This window comes from Primulina eburnea, chromosome 18 (assembly GCF_022965805.1).
Source record: "Primulina eburnea isolate SZY01 chromosome 18, ASM2296580v1, whole genome shotgun sequence".
NCBI lineage: Eukaryota > Viridiplantae > Streptophyta > Magnoliopsida > Lamiales > Gesneriaceae > Primulina > Primulina eburnea.
Window position 1 is genome coordinate 31,798,259 of NC_133118.1, and position 23,611 is coordinate 31,821,869.

General features: G+C 38.7%; 4 protein-coding genes across 4 annotated transcripts; 1 reads left to right on the forward strand and 3 right to left on the reverse strand.

Moving 5' to 3' along the window:
* Positions 1-5,698: 5,698 nt before the first annotated feature.
* On the reverse strand, positions 5,699-8,623 carry LOC140820238 (cinnamoyl-CoA reductase 1-like). Its single transcript, XM_073180575.1, has 5 exons — positions 8,383-8,623; positions 8,124-8,278; positions 7,638-7,823; positions 7,140-7,492; positions 5,699-6,071 (listed from the first exon to the last, which is right to left on the reverse strand). The coding sequence occupies exons 1-5, from the start codon at positions 8,501-8,503 to the stop codon at positions 5,888-5,890; spliced, it is 999 nt and encodes a 332-aa protein (XP_073036676.1). The 5' UTR covers positions 8,504-8,623; the 3' UTR covers positions 5,699-5,887.
* Positions 8,624-15,488: 6,865 nt separating this feature from the next.
* LOC140820171 (small ribosomal subunit protein eS12-like) lies at positions 15,489-17,446 on the reverse strand. Its single transcript, XM_073180495.1, has 5 exons — positions 17,354-17,446; positions 17,130-17,173; positions 16,098-16,383; positions 15,882-15,947; positions 15,489-15,794 (listed from the first exon to the last, which is right to left on the reverse strand). The coding sequence occupies exons 1-5, from the start codon at positions 17,429-17,431 to the stop codon at positions 15,735-15,737; spliced, it is 534 nt and encodes a 177-aa protein (XP_073036596.1). The 5' UTR covers positions 17,432-17,446; the 3' UTR covers positions 15,489-15,734.
* Positions 17,447-18,654: 1,208 nt separating this feature from the next.
* LOC140820049 (probable CCR4-associated factor 1 homolog 7) lies at positions 18,655-19,461 on the forward strand. Its single transcript, XM_073180361.1, has one exon. It carries the CDS (start codon positions 18,655-18,657, stop codon positions 19,459-19,461), a length of 807 nt encoding a protein of 268 aa, XP_073036462.1.
* Positions 19,462-20,535: 1,074 nt separating this feature from the next.
* LOC140818987 (factor of DNA methylation 1-like) lies at positions 20,536-22,166 on the reverse strand. The gene is made up of 5 exons (XM_073178963.1): positions 22,089-22,166; positions 21,684-21,887; positions 21,294-21,536; positions 20,931-21,150; positions 20,536-20,743 (listed from the first exon to the last, which is right to left on the reverse strand). The coding sequence occupies exons 2-4, from the start codon at positions 21,858-21,860 to the stop codon at positions 20,944-20,946; spliced, it is 627 nt and encodes a 208-aa protein (XP_073035064.1). The 5' UTR covers positions 21,861-21,887; positions 22,089-22,166; the 3' UTR covers positions 20,536-20,743; positions 20,931-20,943.
* Positions 22,167-23,611: the final 1,445 nt, after the last annotated feature.

Below are 23,611 nucleotides of genomic sequence, written 5' to 3' on the forward strand. Positions count from 1 at the left end.
TGTTAGCTCGCGCGGAGAAATATGTGAACTTGGAGGATGCTCAACGATACAGGAGGATGGAAAACCGGCCCGGAGGAAGTAGGGTGGAGGGAGCCGAGAGAGGTGGAAAGAAGAGGGGTGCAGGGGAAAGAGATGATGACAGAACCAGAGGTAGAGGACAATTCTCATCACATGTTCCTCTGAATAGGAGTCGGGATAAGGTGATGGAGGTGAGGGAGTCGGGGGAGAGGGGGGAGAAGTCACAGAGGGTTGAGAGCAGTGCTCGACCTCCGCCACAGGGTAGACAGGAAGGGTCCTCGTCCGGGAGTGAGCTGAGATCTCGCCCGTCTTCTAGGCGGGGTCTAGGCCCTCCATGGATACATCCAAGGATCGAAGCGCCGAGGAGAGAGGGTCGAGGTCAGGATGTCCCTCGGGAGCCAGCTGAACCGAGGAGGAGAATGAATGAGGATAACCACCCCACGAGAGGGATGATTCATATGATCTCGGGGGGTGCTACTGATGGAGATTCCGGGAGAGCGCGGAAAGCGCATGGGAGGAGGTTGGAAAATTTTGAGATTTCTAGAGGTGCGGACCTGCCCCCGGATCCCATCATCAGTTTCGGGCCGGAGGACTTCCGAGGCATCGTGGCCCCTCATAACGATGCCTTGGTGGTGACGGCCACCATTGCCAATTACGATGTGGCAAGGATCTTCATTGATAATGGGAGCTCTGTAAATATATTGTTTAAGAGCACATTGGACCAGATGAAAGTCGAAGGATTCGAGTTTGATCCAGTCTCCACTCCTCTATATGGGTTCGCAGGACACGCCATCCCGCCTTTAGGTCAGATTGTTCTTCCCTTATCCTTGGGGACTGATCCTCGGCGGGTAACAAAGATGATAGCCTTCACTGTGGTAGATATCCCGTCAGCATATAATGGAATCATAGGGCGGCCATCCCTGAAGGATTTCAGAGCCATAGCTTCCACTTATCATCAGAAGCTTAAGTTTCCTGTGGGAAAAGGAGTTGGAGTCTTGTGTGGGGACCAAAAAGCCGCGCGTCGATGTTATGAGGGGGTAGTGAGGGAGGAGGGGAAAAGAGCGCGTGTAGAGGTTCACATGATTAAGAGAGGAAGAAGTGAGTGACTTTGTCCCAGGGAGGTATAAGAGAAGCATAAAAGTTGGAGAAAGCGCAGGGCAAGGCTTCAAAGGGACCCTGAAATACTTACCACCTCAGAAAATATTACTCTTGAATTTATTATTAATGTATTTCATTTTTGCATTTTCCTATGTAATCAGTTGGAATTCAATAAAACCAAGTTCTTATATTAAGTTCATGAATGTTGTTGTATTGTGAGGATGAAATAAATTTTATTTTCCTGCTAGGGCATTGCCTAGCAGAGGAGCAGAGTTGGGGTGGAAGAAAGATTTTATTTTCCTAATAAGGCATCGCCTAGTAGAGGAGCAGAGTTTGGAAGAAGAGAAAAATTTTATTTTCCTACTAAGGCATCGCCTAGTAGAGGAGCAGAGTTAGAGGGCGGGGAGAAATTTTATTTTCCTACTAAGGCATCGCCTAGTAGAGGAGCAGGAGGAGCAACGTGAGAAATTAAATTTTCCTGCTAAGGCATCACCTAGCAGAGGAATTAGATGAAGGGAGTGTTGAATTTTTATTTTCCTGCTAAGGTATTACCTAGCAGAGGAGTTAAAGGGTGGGAGTGTTGAGTTTTTATTTTCCTGCTAAGGTATCACCTAACAGAGGAGTTAGAGGGTCAGGGTGGAGAATTTTTATTTTCCTGCTAAGGCGTCGCCTAGCAGAGGAGTTAGAGAGTGAGGGTGGAGAATCTTTATTTTCCTGCTAAGGTGCTACCTAGCAGAGGAGTTAGGGGGTGAGGGTGGAGAATCTTTATTTTCCTGCTAAGGCATCGCCTAGCAGAGGAGGAGAGTTGGGGTGGAAGAAAGATTTTATTTTCCGGCTACGGCATCGCCTAGCAGAGGAGCAGAGTTGGGGTGCAAGAGAAATTTTATTTTCCTGCTAAGGCATCACCTAGCAGAGGAGTTAGCGAGTGGAGGTGTTGAATTTATATTTTCCTGCTAAGGTATCACCTAGCAGAGGAGTTAGCGAGTGGAGGTGTTGAATTTCTATTTTCCTGCTAAGGTATCACCTAGCAGAGGAGTTAGAGGGTAGAGATGTTGAATTTCTATTTTCCTGCTAAGGCGTCACCTAGCAGAGGAGTAAGAGGGTGAGGATGTTGAATTTTTATTTTCCTGCTAAGGCCCGGCTTAGCAGAGGAGTTAGAGGGTGGAGCTGTTGATTTTATTTTCCTGCTAAGGCGTCACCTAGCAGAGGAGTAAGAGGGTGAGGATGTTGAATTTTTATTTTCCTGCTAAGGCCCGGCTTAGCAGAGGAGTTAGAGGGTGGAGGTGTTGGTTTTTTTTCCTGCTAAGGCATCGCCTAGCAGAGGAGTTAGAGGGTGGGCGCGTTGAATTTTATTTTCCTGCTAAGGCCCGGCTTAGCAGAGGAGTTAGAGGGTGGAGGTGTTGATTTTATTTTCCTGCTAAGGCATCGCCTAGCAGAGGAGTTAGAGGGTGAGCGTGTTGAATTTTATTTTCCTGCTATGGCGTCACCTAGCAGAGGAGTTAGAGGGTGGAGATGTTGAGTTTTTATTTTCCTGCTAATATCCGGCTTAGCAGAGGAGTTAGAGGGTGGAGGTGGTGAGTTGTTATTTTCCTGCTATGGCGTTGCCTAGCAGAGGACCAGAGTGGAGGAGGAGAATTAAATTTTCCTGCTAAGGCATCGCCTATCTGAGGAGCAGAGTTTGGGACGAAAAAAATTTATTTGGTTAGTCGATAACGAAAGATGTTGGGGAGCAGAGTTTACGGGGAATGTATCAAAATTCTCCACGTACTGGACGAGCGCTCGGGCGAGCGTGCGGCACGAGGCGATGGGCTGGTGCGGGGCGAGCACGGGAGCTCGGCAGGGCGCTCGGCAGAGGGCGAGCGTGCAGCGCGGCAGAAGGCGAGGCACGCCGAGCGAGCGTGCATGCGCAGCGATGGGGCGAGCTCGGCAGGGCGCTCGGCAGAGGGCGAGCGTGCAGCGCGGCAGAAGGCGAGGCGTGCCGGGCGAGCGTGTATGCGCAGCGATGGGGCGAGCTCGGCAGGGCGCTCGGCAGAGGGCGAGCGTGCAGCGCGGCAGATGGTGAGACGTTTCGGCGAGGGGCAAGCTGCCCGCTGTGGGCGAGCGTGTATGCGTTGCGTTGGGGCGAGCTCAGCAGGGCGCTTGGCAGAGGGCGAGCGTGCGCTGCGGCAGATGGTGAGGCGCGCCGGGCGAGCGTAGCAGGTGAGGGGCGAGCGTGACGTTCGGTGAGGGCGCGGCGCGGCGCGAGGCGATGGGCTCGACCGGCGAGCGCATCTGCTCGGACGATGGTGAGGCGCGCGCAGGGCTGGGGTGTGGCGCGGCGCTGCGATGTTGTGGGGAACGCGTGAGGGTCGCGGATGGTGGTGCGGTGATGGTGGAGTAGTGCTAGGGTTGGCGCGTAAGTAGAGCGTAGACGAGAAAGAGCTTGTGAATAAATTGACGCGGTGCTAGGATTACGATTTGATTTGTTTCCAAATTTTTGGGGACTGACGAACGGCTGGAAGATAATGCAAAACTCGCACCCGGTAACCCGAGGACAGCACGACTAATCGAACTTCGAACCTGCGATTCAGTTCGACTCGGGAGGGGGAGACTGGTGATACCCCATGGATGGGCCCGCTACCCCTGGCCCATCCCAAGCCCAAATGAAAGACAAGGCCATCAAGGGCCCATGTATTCTCCTATAAATACCAGGTTTGAGTGTTCAGTTCAGGCATTCAATTCACTATATTGCTTTCAGCAGCACCCTTAGCTGCTTCCCCCATATATCCTCAGTCTCTGACTTGAGCGTCGGAGGGGCTACGCCAGGACACCCTCCTGGCCCCCTCTTAACGGTCTTATTTGTGATTTCAGACTCAGGGTAATTTTGAGGCCCGTGTCTGGATTAGTGACGCTTGCGTGGATCGGACCCTGAATTTCCCGTGAGTATCAATATTGTTAAATTTGAATATCAAATATTAACTAATTTTAGTATGTCAATATGATATCAAAGTTTTTTTTATAATTTTATTTTCATAATATTTGTTAACTAACTTTATTGTTATGAGTTTATTAGTATTTTATATTTTTTTCTGACTTATATCTAATTTTTCTAAAAGTTCATTTAACATCAACAATTGTTGCTCCCAGTCATTTCTCTCAAATGATAGAACCAGATTGTACCTATGGGAACAGGAGGTGTGAATATGTTAATCCTTTTACCAGTAGTAGGAATCAATCACCGTCACGTAAATCGTTTGAAACTTAAGTCTATGATCATAAACTTCAAATTCAGCTCGAGATAATATTCAAATTTAATTGTATTTACGTCAAGTTTTGATCGAGTAACTCGCGCTTGCCACCTACGCACATATGTATATTTATTACTGTATGAAAGTTTACACAAAATTAGTTCGTGGTAAGATTAGTTATAAAATTCTCATTTTTACCTTATCGATTTTTAAAATCACCATATCACCTCTATTTTTATTTAAATTATAAAACAATCTTTTAATATTGTTCGATAGTGTGAGAACCTTGATACATTATTCGGTAGTGTGGTACAATCTTTTAGCCGAACTCGAGCCTAAATTATATTATTCGATAGTGTGAGAACCTTGATATATTTCTAAATATAATATAAATATCTTTATTTATTAAATAGATTTCGAGTATTTATTTTTTTATTAATAGACATCTTCGATTATTTTTAGCTGAACTCGAATTGAGTCATAATTCCAACCAAACTCGAACAAAAAAATCTAAATTTTTTAGTTTCGAATCAAGCTCTAGTTCCACACACAACACACACATATTAGCTTGATTTCGGCTCGAATTAGATATATTTGAGCTCTAGCTTTATTATATCTATTTCAAACTGAATTCGAACCTTATTTTTTTATCATATTCAATTTGATTCGTTTCGGTTTGGTTCGTTTATACTCTCGGTTAAAAACACTGGTACATCACATTATTGGGATGAGATGAGATATGATGAGATGAATAAGAATTAATATCTCTAACTTTCGAACAACTATATCTATTTCGTGTCGAATTCAAACCTTATTAATTTTAATTTTATTCGATTTGATTCATCTAAACCCCAAATCCAAATCATTGGCATGCCATATTGGGATGGGATGGATAAAAATCACTCCTCTTTTAACTTTTTGGATAGTATGTTGCAATTTTAACCAATAGATGGACACCACTTTGCACACATAGTTTGGACCAATGGACTTGAATGTTTGCCTAATGTGGCCCGCTACGATTACCTTTGGTGAGAAGTATGGCATCACGTGATACTGATAAAGAAATCTACCAATCCGACAAAAATAAAAGGATGAGATGGAGATTGAGACAAAGTCAAGAACATGGAAGCTGTTTTCTTTTCGATGCCGGCATACTTTTCATCCAACATCGATCGACAAAATCTTAACATGATAATTATAAACGAGTTTTAACCCTTCTGCTAATGTCTAAAACGATCATGTAAAACAAAAGAATCAAGCATAATGGTAAAAGTCGTCGTAAAATTCACTGGGATACAATTATTGGATTTCGAAGATGACGATGAGATTATATATTACACGGCATGTACCGCGAAAGGCCACGAAAAATCGCATAGACATATGTACATATACACCAACAAATCACCTAGTATAATTGGAAGACAAACCAGAGGAATAAATCACACGATTAACGTTTTCTGCTTGCTTGTCATAAATCAAGATAACAGCAGAAATAAATAGGAGGCCCAATTAGCGGAGAGTTTAGGCCCAATATACAGTGAAGTCTAGGCCTGAATAATAATGGGCTCATCAGTTTGGGCTGGAATTGGGAGGTGACCTTTTTCTTGTAGGCTTTTGACTGTATCATACAGACTCTGCTTTACTGATGTGAACTCCAAGCCCAAATTCTTAAGCTTTTGATTGGAGAATTTGTAAGGTTTCTTCCTAGGGTTCTTTTCATCTGAACACCTGGTGCAATTCATAATTAAAATAAATGCTTGTCAAAAAAACAATAATAAATAAATAAATCAAATGAACACGTAAAATCAAATTCACAAGCATATTTTAAGGGTGAAATCTATATAAGATATATAATTCAAATGTCTTATTCGGTTAGCTGGTACATATTACCTAGTGATATCTCATCTATACCTCTGCGATCGGAGAGATTATGGATTGCCGCTACGAATTTTCCGGTCTCAACAACCAATTGAATGGTGGAACATTGGTCGGGGATAGGGATGACATGGGGCGGGGAGCGGGCGGGTTCGTCATCCCCGTCCCCGTCCCCGTCCCCGTCCCATAATTCCATCTTCAACCCCATACACGTCCCGATCCTCGCTTTTTCGGGTTCGAGGAATCCCCAAACCCGAAACTTCTGGGATCAACTTCTCATCCTCAACCCCATCTTCGTTTCAAAAATATTAATATGACAAGACGATGACGGATTCGGAGATTTTTCAAACCAAAACTTATTATTATCTATTATTATTAGTGATAATATTAATATCAATATTAATAATAATATTATTATTAATATTATTGATACTAATAACACTATTATTTTATTAATGATATTATTTTCGAGGCGGGTTCGGGGATGTGGATAGTAATTTCATACCCACCCTGAACTCCAATCCAAACCCGAAAAAATCGGAGATCCTCATCCCCGTTTCGGATTTTCCCTGTGGGGTCCCAAACCAGTGGGGCAAGTTGTCATCCTTAGTCAGGGACGACCCTCAATCCCTATCGAAAGATTCGAGAACCATTGAATTTTATGAAATTGAAATCCACAATTTCAATTTTCAAACTTGTTTATTAACCGTCGCTCGATATTCTAGTACAACTCCACCAAAAACACAATTCCAAAGAAAATGTTGTATAAACATTCATACGTTATGTATATTAGAAATCATTTTTTGCTTTGGAGGATATTAGAAATCAAATTAAGACGGCATAATCGTGCATTCAAGATTTTGAACTTGAAATCGAAGAATTGGAAAGGAACTAAAAGAAAAAAGGATAGTTAAAACTTACTTTGTAGGTATTGGGTATTCCGGGAAGAACTTGACGAGAATGTCCACCACGTCGCCACGGTGGAGCACGCTCTCAGCGCAAAGGTGTCGCCCCGATGCCGCCGGCGACTCAAACAAGAGTATGTGTGCCAATGCAACATCCTTTACATGGACATAGGCTTGGATAGAGTTAGCATAAGTCTTTGCCGAGCCAGTTAAATACTTGAGAATGTGAAGAACACTAGCATTAATGGTAGGTTGCAACAGTGGCCCGAGGACTAATACTGGGTTGATCACTACGAGCTCCACGCCTAGCTCCTTGGCTGAATCCCATGCTGCTTGTTCAGCCACAGCTTTTCCATAGCAGTACCAATTCTGATTATGGCATTTAAACTAACAAATTAATAAAAGTTGTAATCTATATTTTGAATTTAAACTTGATTTGGTCACACAAGTATGAACGACCAAAATATTATTTTATTCGATAGTTAACATAACAGAATTATATCATCGACTAAACCTTGGTATTTTTACAGAACTCGAGGTCACTCCAGCAAGATTCATCCACAACTTCATCAGGAGCTCTGTTGGGGTCCATGTACACAGCGCCGATTGACGAGGTTAACACCACCCGGCGGACCTTGGCCTCCGCCGCCGCGGTTATCACATTCTTGGTCCCAACCACCGCAGGCTCCACCATTTGTTCCTGAATCACATGTTAAGACATGCATAAAGTAATATAATATTAGATGTGGTTGTCTAGAAAATAACTTTTGCTAATATTTTACTGGAACGACAGTCGCACGCTAATCAGACATATTTCGTGCATGATTCTCAAAGACTCATTCGTCAAATAAATTGAAATATAAGATGAACAATTATTGAGTTGAAATGAAGCACTCACGAAAAGTAAAATAAAATATGAAAAAAAAAAATTAAGAATATTTTCGGAATATTGAAAAAGATTTTACAAAAAAATGTTTCTATCAAGCAAAAGAAAACTTACAGGCTCATCAGTGACGGGTGATGCAGTGTGGAAAACACCATTGCAGCCATTGATAGCTTCGCGTAAGCTCTCATAATCATCAAGATTCGCCTTGCACAGAATCAGTCTCTCATTTGCGCCTTCCATCTCTCTCAAATGTGCGTTCTTCGGATCATCTACAACTCAACATAAATAAATAAAGTTAATAATATATTTTATATATCGTAATTCCATGCAAATTATGGAGAAAAAAAAAAGGATTTTAATTATCTATTTTCACCTGGATTTCTGACAGTGCCTCTTACTGTATATCCCTTTTCAAGAAGCAGTTTCACAAGCCATGAAGCAATGAATCCACCGGCGCCGGTGACGCATACGATATCGCCGTGAGCTGTCCGCATGGCGCCGTGGGTTCGTAAAAGCAGGAAAGTGGTGCGTGGAGAAAGGGAGTGAGGATGGAGTTGGAGAAAGTGTGGGGAAATGATTTATATTTATAAAGAGGAAACAATACTTTAACCACTCACCAACCACGGTTTCAATGGAAAATGATTTAAATAATTTGCTTTTCCACTTTGGAGTTTCGGTAAATAATTAAGAATCTGTTTCAACAAAAGGATACCCAGGTTCATTTCACCCTATCTTGTGAGGCACTGCCCCCATGAGGTGATCAAAGGCCCAGATTTACACACACATACATCCCATGAAATGATCAAATGCCTAAATTTAATCACCATGTAAAATCAATGGCTGAGATCCTGTGAGGGCACTGCCCCCACATGTATCATCGACATTACCGGATACCCATATCTCAATTTCTTTCCCTTCTTTTTCAAGGGGCAACTTGACTTACCCTCGTCGGATTGTTAGTTGATGTTTGTAGTGGCGGAGCCAGAAATATGATTCAGTCCGGATTAAAAATTTAAACTCTAACATCTTTTAATATTTTAAATTAATCTACCCGGACTAATATCAAATTTATCCAAAATTATACAAAAATTTACATATAAATTTTTAAAAAGAATTTCGGACCACCCGGGCTAAAACCCCGATATCATAGGATGTGCTCCGCCTCTGGTTGTGGGTGATTAATTTTTCTATGTTACATTTGAAATGTTTAACAACATATAATATGATCAAATTTTAGTCGTTGGATTCGTAGTGGGTTGATATTTGTGGTGTTTTTCTTCACTATTTGCATATAATAAGTTCACGCAAGTGACCAATTAATATTACAGAATCTTGTACAAAAGAAATACTCAGAACCCTTTATTGACGTGCTATAAATTTATCGTGTCTACGATCGTTTGGTTCATGAGATACAATCATAAAAATACAAAATATCTCTTATTCGCGCTCGAATCCGCCACTTCTGCTTCTATTTTCCTCTACCCGTTCGATATAAAAGTGTCCTTTAAAATATCGATAAGCACGTGGAAAGCCAAAATTCCAATTTTATTCCACAGGACATTAGAGCATAAAAGTATATAGAGTAGATCTCTTGTGTAAGACGGATCAACCCTATCGATATTCACAATAAAAAATAATACTCTTAGCATAAAAAATAATATTTTTTTATTGATGACACAAATAAGAGATTCGTCTCACAAAATACGATCTTTGAGACCGTCGCACACAAGTTTTTGCCAAGTTATATATAACGCAAAATATTTACTAGAATATTTCAATCATCCCTCGAGATTAAATAAAATTAAGACATCCATTTAGTCGTAGAATCATGTGAGGACGCCATCTCGAAGAAGAATCCATTTATTTGTTGTACCTAACAATATTAATATTAATAAAATCAGTATATGATAAATTCTTCGCAATTTACTTGGAAATATGGGAACCCAGGCACATCAAATTTGACGTGTGGTCATACAATATTGTAAATAAATCCACAAAAAACTGCAGATTGCAACGGAGTCAAAAATTAATTCACGTATCAAAATCTCACCAACCATGGAAACTCTGTTTTGGGGGGTAAAAAGAAAATTTAGAAAATGACATTGAAGATATCAAAGTTGAGATTAGTGTTTGAATATTATATATGTCCTTGGTAAGATTTTCTCCAGCTCTTGGTGCTTTCGGAAATTGACAATCTCTCCAAAATATAACTTCAATTTGTTATAATTGTTGAGAAAATTTAATCTATTTGTTTTTATATGTTTAGGTTGTCCTAGTCTTTAGGAGTACCAGTGAGTTTGTTTTCATTTACCTAGTCAATAGGATTTTGTTTTGAACGTTAGTTTCAGTTATGTATTAGTCTATATATATAGGTTGTTTGTTTATCAATGAAGCAGCAATAAAGCATAATTATTCTCTGCTCCTTCAATTGGTTTTATTACGTCTCCTTCAGTTTCCTTTCTTGCATCAGTGGTATCAGAGCTTGGTCGATTTCCAAGGAAGAAAAAAATTGATGGCTTCCGAAAGTTTTGTACAGGCAGCCATTCCACGCTTTGATGGTCACTATGATCATTGGAGCATGCTCATGGAGAATTTCTTGAGGTCCAAAGAATATTGGACGGTTGTTGTTTCTGGAGTAGCAGAACCAGCAACAAACGTTGTGTTGACAGACGCACAAAAGGCAGAGCTTGAAGGGCAGAAACTGAAGGATCTTAAAGCAAAGAATTATCTCTTCCAAGCTATTGATCGCTCAATCTTGGAAACCATTCTTTGCAAAGACACGGCCAAACATATTTGGGATTCCATGAAGAAGAAGTACCAAGGTACAGCAAGAGCTAAGAGGCAGCAGCTTCAAGCACTTCGTTCGGAGTTCGAAATACTTCGAATGAAGTCGGGAGAATCAGTTACAGATTATTTTTCAAGAACGATGGCAATCGTTAACAAGATGCGGATCCATGGCGACAAGACAGAGGATGTTCTCATTGTAGAGAAGATTCTTCGATCCTTGACACCGAAATTTAATTTTGTTGTCTGTGCCATAGAAGAAGCAAATGATGTTGATATACTTTCAATTGACGAATTACAAAGTTCTTTGTTAGTTCATGAGCAAAAAATTAACCAGCAAGATAAAGAAGAACAAGCATTGAAAGCTCTATCAGAATATCACTCCACACCTAGTAAAGCTGATAGAGGACGAGGAAGAGGTAGAGGTCGAGGTAGAGGAGGAAGAAATAACAATGATCGTGGGAACCAACAACAAAATCATTATCATCAAGATAGTCAATTTCAAGGAAGAGGCAGAGGACGTGGAGGCCACCATCCAACAACTTACAGATCAAAGTCAATAGACAAGTCCAATGTTGAATGTTTCAGATGTCATAGGTATGGCCATTATAAATCAGAATGTCAAACTGATTTGAACAAACAAAGTGTAGGTCAAACTAACTTTGCAGAAAAGGAAGAAGAGGTGTCTCTTTTGATGGTATGTCATGTGAAGGAAGAAACTCAACAAAACATGTGGTATTTAGACACTGGTTGCAGCAACCACATGTGTGGAGAAAAGGAGGCATTTTCTGACTTGGATGAATCATTTCGCAGCTCTGTTAAGTTTGGTGACAACTCTAAAATTTCTGTTATGGGAAAAGGAAAGGTAACAATTCAAACCAAAGGGAATTCAACCCACACTATCGCCAATGTTCTTTTTGTGCCAGATTTAAAGACCAACTTGCTAAGTGTGGGTCAGTTACAAGAAAAAGGATACGAGATTTTTATCAAAGATGGAGTATGTCAAATTCAAGATGCAAAGTTGGGCTTAATTGCTCAAGTTAACATGACTGCAAATCGTATGTTCCCACTTTATCTCCACAATGCTACTCTTTCATGTTTTTCAGCAAAATTAGAAGATGAGGCATGGCTATGGCACTTTCGCTACGGGCATCTGAATTTTGGCGGATTGAAAACGCTACAACAAAAGAACATGGTGACAGGGCTTCCTCAAATTTCAACTTCGTCTCAAGTTTGTGAAGAATGTGTTGTTAGCAAACAACATCGTAATCAATTCCCACAAGGAAAATCCTGGAGGGCAAAGAAGGCATTGGAGCTTGTTCATTCTGACATTTGCGGGCCAATAACACCACATTCTAATGGAGGTAAAAGATATTTAATCACCTTCATTGATGATTATAGTCGCAAGACATGGGTTTATTTTTTGCAAGACAAATCTGAAGCTTTTGTGGCTTTTAAAAGTTATAAAGCACTTGTTGAAAAAGAAGTTGGCAACCCAATAAAAGTTTTTCGCACGGATCGTGGCGGGGAATATAACTCACATGAATTTGCAATTTTTTGTGAGAACCATGGAATAAAGAGACAACTCACAGCAGCTTATACACCACAACAAAATGGTGTATGCGAGAGGAAGAACCGCACTATTATGAATATGGTGCGAAGCCTTTTGGCAACAAGTGGCATTCAAAAAAACTTTTGGCCCGAAGCAGTAAATTGGAGCATCCATATATTAAACAGAAGTCCCACTCTTGCTGTTCAAAATATGACACCAGAGGAAGCATGGAGTGGAAGGAAACCTGCTGTAGATCATTTTCGGATTTTTGGATGTATTGCCTATGTCCATATTCCGGATGAAAAAAGGAGGAAACTAGATAATAAAGGAGAAAAATGCATTTTTCTTGGTGTTAGTGATACGTCAAAAGCTTATAAACTATACAATCCTAGCACCATGAAAATTGTCATCAGCCGTGATGTGATATTTGATGAAAAAGCCACTTGGTCATGGAGTCAAAATGACCTTAAAGAAAACATTCTAGCAGATTTTGATGATGAAGAGAAATGGCAGCAACCTATGGAGAATGAGCAAGAAGATGAAGTCACACAAAATGTTCCAGTAACTGATCAAAGCCCACTTGCAGCTGAATCACAAAGGCCTCAACGTGTTCGAAGAAGGCCAGCATGGATGACTAATTATGAGGTAACTGGATTTGATCAAGATGAAGATTCACTTACACACTTTGCTCTATTTTCAGATTGTGATCCTACAATCTTTGAAGTGGCTGTCAAAGAATCAAAATGGAGAAAGGCCATGGATGATGAAATTACAGCTATTGAAAGAAATGATACATGGGAGTTATGTGATCTTCCAAAAGGGCATAAGACAATTGGTGTAAAGTGGGTTTACAAGACAAAGTTAAAGGAGAATGGTGAAGTCAACAAGCACAAAGCACGTTTGGTAGCCAAAGGCTATAAGCAAGTGTTTGGTGTTGATTATAAAGAAGTCTTTGCTCCAGTTGCAAGGCATGATACAATTAGGCTAGTGATTGCTATGGCAGCTCAAAACTCATGGCCTATCTTCCAGTTGGACGTAAAATCAGCCTTCCTCCATGGAGATTTGAAAGAAGAGGTATTCATCGATCAACCTCCTGGTTATGTAAAACTTGGCAATGAGCATAAAGTGTATAAATTAAAGAAAGCTCTATATGGATTAAAACAAGCTCCAAGGGCTTGGTATAATCGTATAGAAACTTATTTTTTGAAAGAAGGATTTAAAAAATGTCCTTATGAACATACACTGTTCATAAAGATTGAAGATGGAAGAAAAATGCTCATTGCTTGCCTATATGTAGATGATTTAATCTACACTGGAAATAATACAACCATGTTTGGAAAGTTTAAGAAATCAATGATGGATGAATTTGAGATGTCTGATCTTGGTATGATGCATTACTTTCTTGGCATTGAAGTAGTACAGTCCTCTGTTGGAATTTTTATTTCTCAAAAGAAATATGTTCGAGAAATCTTGGACAAGTTTCAGATGAAGGATTGTAATCCTGTAAATACTCCATCTGAGTTTGGAGTAAAGCTAAAAAGGGAAAATGAAGGGAAAAAGGTTGATGACACTCTTTACAAACAAATAGTGGGGAGTTTGATGTATTTGACAGCAACAAGACCCGATATAATGCATGCTGTAAGTATGATTAGCAGGTACATGGCACGTCCTACAGAAATTCATCTCTCGGCTGCAAAAAGAATTTTCCGTTACTTGCAAGGTACTAAGGAGTTTGGGTTGTTCTACAAGAAGGGTGAAAAGGCAAATCTGTTTGGCTTCACAGATAGTGATTATGCAGGCGATTCAGATGATCGAAAAAGCACATCCGGTTATGTTTTCATGATGGGGACAGGAGCTGTTTCATGGTCATCAAAGAAGCAACCTATTGTCACATTATCATCCACTGAAGCTGAATTTGTTGCTGCAACAGCTTGTGCTTGTCAAGCTATTTGGCTAAAGAAAATTCTTAAAGAGCTGCATTTCAAAGAAGATGGACCAACTCAGATTTATTGTGACAACAGTTCAGCAATAAAGCTTTCAAAAAATCCAGTTTTACATGGTCGAAGCAAGCATATAGATGTGAAGTATCATTTTTTGAGGGATCTCACAAATGATGAAGTCATTAGCCTTGTTTACTGTAGAAGTGAAGACCAGATTGCAGATATTCTAACCAAGCCTCTCAAATTTCCTTCATTTCAGAAGCTCAGAAATTTACTTGGTGTTTGTGCTTCAATTGTTTCCACTTGAGGAATGGAGCTTCAAATTTCAACTCTTATTAAACTGCATGTGTAGGAACATCAGTTTAAGGGAGGGAATGTTGAGAAAATTTAATCTATTTGTTTTTATATGTTTAGGTTGTCCTAGTCTTTAGGAGTACCAGTGAGTTTGTTTTCATTTACCTAGTCAATAGGATTTTGTTTTGAACGTTAGTTTCAGTTATGTATTAGTCTATATATATAGGTTGTTTGTTTATCAATGAAGCAGCAATAAAGCATAATTATTCTCTGCTCCTTCAATTGGTTTTATTACGTCTCCTTCAGTTTCCTTTCTTGCATCAATAATATCACTTTAAATCACAAGTTCTATAACCAAAAAATTATATGAACTTCATTTTTTACGAAGCAAAAGAATGAATGCAGACAAAGATGATTGCAAAATGTGTTCAAATTTGATTTTAAATGTTTGATCTTCTACTTAATGTTGTTATCTGCATATACACGTCTTTTCGGTCCAAAATTTTTGAAAAAAACATCAAAAAACACAATTTGGATGAGAAACTCGAAAAAACCAATCACTTGTCCATGAAACAGTGCTACAGGTGCCCAAACGCTGCATGGATATTTTAGGCAGAATGTTGTGCGCTAGGGCGGCCTTCAGCATAGCACATGCTGCCAGGGCGCAATAATTTGCTTAATTTCCATTCATTAAGCTCAAATTTCCAAAAAAATACTACTTTTCTTAGGCAAAGCCCTACTGATGAGCCAACGGATGTACAGTTAGGACAAAACCCAACTGCTAGACCCACATGCTTGTCCAAACATGGGCATTGGATACGTACTTAAAAGGCAAATCCATATTCCCAGTGCTTGGTTTTTGTTTCATAGAAAACTCTACATTTTTCCCGAAGACTATACAATCCGCTATGCAGTTTAAAAGTTTCTTTATAAAAGGCAAATATATCATGAGCATCGATAAACAACATTGAACCGCAATAACCTCATATCGTATTTGTCAAAGTTAAAGCAAAAGCACTGGGGAAAAAATAAAATTGCGTGTTGACCAACAGCCAATCAAAATTTTTCCAGGGAAGATATTGGAAACAGATATGAGATTCTTCTATGTCAAATACCCCAACTCATGTTAGGAAATTTATCCTCGCCGATGATCATTTAGTGAGACTTGACATACTCCTGAACAATGTGGAGGCCTTCACTTTCCTCGCCAAAATCCTATGAGAAGAAATTTAAAATCAGAACCTGATGTATTGAGAACCCATACGAAAAACCATAGGTTTGGATATGGTTTGCATTTACTACCTTCACAACAACACAAGAGGCCCCGACAACTTTCCTCGCCTTTCCTTCTGAATCAATCTTGCACAACTGTAAAAGTTACCATCAACACTGGAATCAAGTACTATCACATGTGCTCCATGAGAAAGAAAGGACAAGTGGCTCGGGATCATCCGTCATCACCATTGTCACAGAGAACCAATCAAAATAAAGTATAAAAATGAAGCAAATTACACTTACACCAGCCCATTCACCAAGAGACTTAGCACTTGGAACAGTTATCAGGTTGACGTTATGGTCGGCGCACAATGCCTTCACCAACTTGATGTAGTCTGGTTGGTTGCAGTCTTCAGCCAATACACAAAGCTGGGCAGCATGCTTCTCAATTGCCTTGGCACCTTCATGAAGGCCGCAAGTAAGACCCCCATGAGCCAACGACTTTCTAAGCACGAGTTGCAACGCTGTCATGACGTCCATAGGCTCACCGAGAACCGGTGCAGGTGTCTCCACAACAGCAGCCTCTTCTCTGTAAAATAAACAATAATATCAATAGAAAGTTCAGATTACATGCATCCCATACTGCCATAGAATTGTAAGTAAAGATGCACTTCCTAAGAAAACAAGATTACTTCCGGACACCAAACTGAAACAAAATTTCTTTAACCATCCATTCCGGCAATCACACTCCAAGCAGTTGACCATATGCACAAACATTCTATTAATCACCTCATTCTACGTCATTTAAAAATTATATGAATGGTGACATAACATATGTCAAAACTCTAACTTGAAGTAGCAACTGGATCAACCTTCATAAATTAGGGGGGCAAGGTGGATCAAGATGAATCTTTGGGGCAAGTGAGAATAAGTATCACTTATTTTATAAACTAGGGTGAAGAGATCGCAAGGCCCTTTAAATTCTTTTTCACCAATAACACATATTAAGACTAATGATTGAGGTAAGTGAGAATAAGTATCACCTATTTTATAAACGATGTAAAGAGATTGTAAGGTCCTTTAAGGTCTTTAACACCAATAAAACATATAAAAGCTAAACCTTGTTAATTCTCCATCACACCCAGTTAAACCAACTGAAAAGAAAAGAAGAAATAATAAATAAAATCAAAATTGCTCAGCCTAATTTACGATTATAAACGAATTTTTTCCCATAATGACATCCTCTCAAGAACAATTATGTATCCAAGAACGGAAATTCCTACAAAGATAAAAGATTGATTTCAAATTTCAAATTTAAACACAGCATATACGTACCCAGACATTTTATCTTCCTGATCCTCGAGTGCTCCGTTCCACACCTGCAATAAAACAAACATGGCAGAAAAGAAATCAACTTCCTACCGAAAAAACACAAAAACCGAGAGAAAAATACGAACATGGCAGAAAAGAAATCAACTTTCCACCGAAAAATCACAAAAAAACGAGCGAAAAACATTCAATCCAACGGCACCGTACATATATTCAGCGAGAATACTCACCTGGGACAGAAGGCTTAGAGATCTCCAACAAGAGAATCGGAGTCGAGTGAACAAAAATGAGGAATGCAGAAAACGCATATTTTCGCTTATAAATACGATGAAAATCGAAGCCCTAGCACCGATGTATGGAATGATGCTACAGACCCATCCGGCCCAAATACTATTTGGGTGTTCAAACGAATGGCCCAGCCCAAACATAACCGAAGTTTTCTCAGCCCAGTTCACGTAGCAATAACAATCAGGCCTCGCCCAATCTTTATTCTTTTTCTTTGCTTTTTTTTTTTAAAAGAACAAAATTTTATTCTTTTACCAAAACAAAATAGTAATATTTTTCGATTATTTTATTGTTAAAAGCAAAGAAACATCAAGGCTTAAGCCGATTCAATTTGGTAAAAAAAAAATAAAATTAGATTCAATAATTTTTGGGATTAGCAACAAAATAAAAGAGAGTTTCAAATATGAAATTGATCAGACATTTTTCAAATGACTTTACAAAGAACAAACAAATGTTAAGAATTGAAAATTTCGAATTTTAAATTTATGATCAAACAAATGTCGTTTTATTAAATATTCCGAACATGAAAATAGTATGATTCCTTATTTCCTTATTTTTGATTGAGTAAGTAGGTCTTTTGTGAGACCGTTTCACGTATTTTTATATGTGAGACAGGTCAATCCTATTGATATTCACAATAAAAAATAATATTCTTAGCATAAAAAATAATAATTTTTCAGGGATGACCAAAATAAGAGATCTGTCTCACAAAATACGACATGTAAGTTCGTCTCATGCAATTTTTTGTCTATATAAATAAGCAAGCATTTTTTTAAAAAAAAAATTCCCTCTCAAAAAGGCAAAACAATAAACGGAACTTTCCTCCTCCAATTCCCTCAACAGTCAACCCCAAAACCCAAAACCTTCTTCCGTATCAGATGAACAGGTAGAAATCCTGGATATATACAAAATATAGAATTCGATAAATCTTGATGCATTTTTCAGAGATGCAATCTTGTTGATCGAAATGTAAGTTTCTTGTCGTTTTCCAAAAGGATTTTTAAATTTTTGCTGTATCTAATCTGGGTTTGCGGTTTTTGTGTTTGTTCATCAGGTTTTATATGAATTCTGGGCTTGTTTCGCATTTCTTGGGGTTTTCTGTAGATTTATATTAAACTGGTGCCTTCATCAAATTGATTTCACGGGTATACAAAAACGTTCAAAATCTTGGACGACTTGAAGTACAAAAAGTAACGAAACTGAAAGGGATTTTCACGGGAATAGCTCTGGAATTTAAATCTTGGAGATGTCGCTTTTGCCCGAAAGCGTCTGCATTCAAATCAGGAACGTTTGGGAGGACAATTTGGAGGAAGAATTCACGTTTATTCGAAATATCATCGATGATTACCCCTACGTTGCAATGGATACAGAGTTCCCGGGCATTATCTGCCAACCCACAAAAGAGTTCAGTGACCCCCGTGATTACCAGTACGCAAAATTGAAACTTAATGTTGATCTTTTGAAGCTGATTCAATTAGGTCTCACTTTATCCGACGCCAAGGGAAATTTACCCCACTGCGACACTGATAAGTTCTGTGTCTGGCAGTTCAACTTTCGAGAATTCAATCCGGAACATGATAAGTTTGTTATCGAATCACTGGCGTTGCTTCAAAATAGCGGCATTCGGTTTAGAAAAAATAACGAAAAGGGTATCAGCGCCAGGCGATTCGGGGAGCTCTTGATGTCGTCTGGGGTTGTTTTGAATGACAGCGTCTGCTGGGTTACATTCCACAGTGGATACGATTTCGGGTACTTGCTCAAGCTGTTAACTTGCCGGGATTTGCCTGATACACAGGCTGGATTCTTCGAATTGATCCGTATATTTTGTCCGGTGCTGTACGATGTCAAACATTTGATGAAGTTTTGTGGTATGCACGGTGGATTAAACAAGCTGGCCAGGTTCTTGGGGGTGCAGAGGGTCGGGATTAGTCACCAGGCCGGATCGGATAGCTTGGTTACGGCTCGTGCATTCAAGAATTTGAAGGATAATAACTTTGGAGGCAAAGTGGACAGATATGCTGGGGTTTTGTATGGTTTAGGTGTTGATAATTGAGAGATAAAGCATTGAGAATAGGGGTTCAAGTGTAGTAAACTTTACTGTAAGCCATTTGAATGAATATTAGAAACTAGCCTACATGAGATTGCAGCATGGCTGCCGAATTATGCTTCAACATTAGAAATAAAATAACAGATAGATAGATAGATAAATAGATATATACGCGTGTGTGTGCGCGAGCGCGATTCATTCACCTAAAATACGCAAAACCCGAGTAGTAGTTGATAACCAGACAAGAGATAACACAAGTGAAATCGTTTCTTGAACGTGGAAACCACTGAGCCATAACGCACAGAGCCACTATTTTCATACGAGTAAACTCCAAAATACACTAGGTATCTTAGGTTGTTTTACGCTCGTTATCTCCCCTCGGACCACTCCAAACCAGAGAAGGCAATGGCATCACCTTCTACTATTCCTCGGCCGAATCGAAATCAGAGAAAAATAATGGTTTCAGTTAACCTTTCACCCAACGTACGCAGCTGCATGTCCATTTGTTGGGACCGACTCCAATTTTTGACACCAATAAATATTATAATATTACAACATAAAATATCACCTTCTACTTTTGAATTCCTGATCGTTTAATTTTAAAAATATCCATGTAATCTTAATCTTATATACAAAAAAATTAGCAGACGATATACAAAAATATCCAATGGTTGAAAATGTTGAACAATGCTTAAAAAATAAATGTTGAACTCCCTTGGCCTGTAAATTTGGATATATATCATACATCATAAAATATTTAGAATTATAATAGATAAATGCTACTCAATTATATTAAAATATCAAATTTTAATATTTATCCATCTTTCATAAATTTGACAAAAACTTAAATAAGATGATATCTCTATTTTGTGAAACAAATTTTTTTATTTAGATCATCAATAAAAAATTATTACTTTTTATGTTAAATATATTTTTTTTATTGTGAATATCGATATAATTGATCTGTCTCACGTATAAAATTCTTCCATAAATTTTCACTCATACATCCTATAGATTATATATATCAAATGCAAACATATACATTTTTATTTGTCAAAAAGTCATATTCGACAATTGGAGTGAAACAAGTTGCAAAATCAATGCAAATACTGTTAATAGTGAGCATCACCAAATACACAAAACCGACAAAAGTGATATTCAGTAACAAAGTCTTTGAACCAAATACAAAAAGTATTTTTTCTTTGAGCAGGCTCCGGTTGGAATCATTCAAAACAAAGCACGCATCTTCTGTTGTGCTATGCTCCTCTTCTCCCTTCGTACAATTTCCCTATAAAACAGATGGCAAAATGACGACTTCCTATTATTCACCAAAAACAACAAAAATTTGATGGTTTGTTCACTGAAAACAAGCATGAACTCAAAGTGATGCCTGCTGATAGATGAGAAGAAATGGATCGTTTCATATTGCGTTATCAATGCATGTGTGTGAGGAACAGTTATAGGGAGAGACGCACCCGACGATCTCTTTCATTTGTTGGAGTAGAAGTGATTGATGATCTCCGGCAAAGTTGCTTTCTTATTTGCCGTGTAGTTCCACAGCTCAAGTGTTACGTATCGACCGTTCGGATTATATTCGTTTATTTCCACCAAGGCTGTTGTCACCACATTGTAAATTTCGTCTCCCCATTTCTTCTTAAGCTTTTTGAGTTCCGGAACATCCTCATCCACCACTTCCTACGCACCCAAAACAATTCCATCGTCAGGGAACATATATACGCAAGTGTAAGACCTCTTGTGGATAAACTGATGTTTAAATATGTGTTCAAGTGAATTCTTGAAGAACTGTAAATTTAGAATAACGCAGCCAATTAGCAGACCTGATAGTCACCGTGAAGCATCACGATTTTGAATGGGTGCCACTGAGGATTTTGCAGTTTTTCTTGCCATTTACAGCAAAATTTAGCAGCCTTGTCATCAGCGTCTGCAGGGGAGTATCTCAACCTGCATGATTTCAGGAAAGCCCTATAATCAATTTCCCCCATCCTCTTCAAACCGAAATCTCCGTTATCGGTGTCATCATCGGTGTCATCATCGGTGTCATCGGACATCTTACTCAAGACCTGAGAATGAGCAAGAGTGATGAAGCATTGTCGGGATAAGGGAATCAAAGCTTTCTTATCTCTGATGACAACATGACGTATAGCATATGAAAAGAATTTCCCACAAGCCCTTCCGACATGACAAAATACCAAAAAAGATTAGACTACCTTAATTAACGCTTTGCGGACATTTTGCAGCTCATTGTTGCTAAGCCGCTCTTTGGTAAAGAGTTGTTGATTTAAATCTTGAAGACCGTCGATCTCATCAAAGTTCTCCTCTAATTTGGTTGTGAGCTCTTCGATTCTCATTTTCTTAGCATCTAGTTCGCATTCAAGCTCAAACATTCTCTTCAACAATTCTTTCTTCTCCCTCTGCAACATTATATTCCAGCAACCGGAAGTAAGAAGGAATTTTGTACACCAGAAATATTAATATCAAAAGATCATACACAAATACCAAGGAAGCAGCCTTTACAATCAAGGAACAGACATGGTCATGAAGATGAATTGTATGATCTGTCCTTCCAACAATACATGTTTAATGACAAAATAAAGGCACATATCGGAGCACACCTCAAGATTATCGCATAGCCCTTCCACATTCCCATTTTTTTTAGAGCGTTAATGGCTCAGGGATCTTTAATACTCACGAGCAATCTTGAAAGGGGGGGGTTTTTCCCAGACTATCGACCAAAGGTGGAAGCTAAAAAATGTGATGCTTCTTTACCCTGTGAGCATTAAAATACACAGAAACTTAAATGAAAGAGAAATAAACATAGAAGCTGCTAACTTCGTGTCAACACAAGGAGCTTCAGTTTCTGGTGCTTAGGATCCTCACATATTGAGCCATTTCCGCAGCATCAGCGGTGGATTGTACCCTTTAAAGATATCGTCTGTCTCAAGTACCTGATCCCCCATAGTTATGGGCTTGGAAGCTTGATAATCTTCACCAGTAGGTCTCCAGTACTGTTTTTTAGTTCCAAGAAAAACAAAAAAAAACAAAAAAAAATCATGTCAACTACAATTTTCAATTTTTTAAAACACTGGTTTGTTTAACTCGCACGAGCCCAGAACAAAACAGCAAGGTATCACAGGATCAAAACAGCAAAACACATTTTTTCTGTACCTTGATTAACGAGATTAAATCAAGTAATTCGACGCAGAAAAGATGTAAATATTTATGTAGGAGGAATATATCACTGGTCGGAAGCGTGAAATTTTGGTTTACAGCTTGAAAGGCTAAATGGGGGAGTCGTTTGAGCTCCGATCATAGAGTGGCGGTTCATTTGATGGGACGTTCCATCTCCCTCCCATAAATGGCGGTGGCGTAAACTTAATTTTGACGGCTCTGTCTATCCTGGTTTGGCCATATTTCCTTCAAATATTCTTTGTCCTGATTCACGTGATTAATTAAATATTTTTTATTCAAATATATGATATTTCATAATTAAATATCACATCAATTATCAATTGAAAATTTATAGATTTCACTATTATTTTAATTAATATTTTATTTTTATTTAAATAAAATCATTTCATCACTTTAATTATTTTTATCTATTATTTAATATTATATTTTTATTGAAATATAAAATTAAAAAATTTACTACTATTATTTTTGAATAACTAATTTTAAAAAAATAAACATAAATAAAATTAAAAAATTTATGAAGAACTATACAAAATTAATTTACCACGAAACAATATTTATAAGATTTATAAATGAAAATTTGAATATCACTCAACGTTCTTAATTGACCAGAGAAAAAAACGTTATGCATATTACATTCAATTGTCCATTTATATTTCACAAAATAATTAAATAAATATTAAAAAAATAAAAAAGAAATAAAAAAAAGAGCTTGGGTCGAGCTCTTCACCACCCAAGCTTTTCACTCAAAGTGTCCGAAGAGCTTGGGTCTCCAAGTGAAGAGCTTGGGTCGAGCTCGTCAAAAAAAGAAAAAAAACTCGATCTAAAAAAAACTCGACCCATCTCGTCCCAAAAAAAGATCTCGATCCACATAACAAGCGCGTCTTAATCACGCTGACTTGAAGAAATTAAAAAAATTACAATATCTGATTACAAATTTGTAATC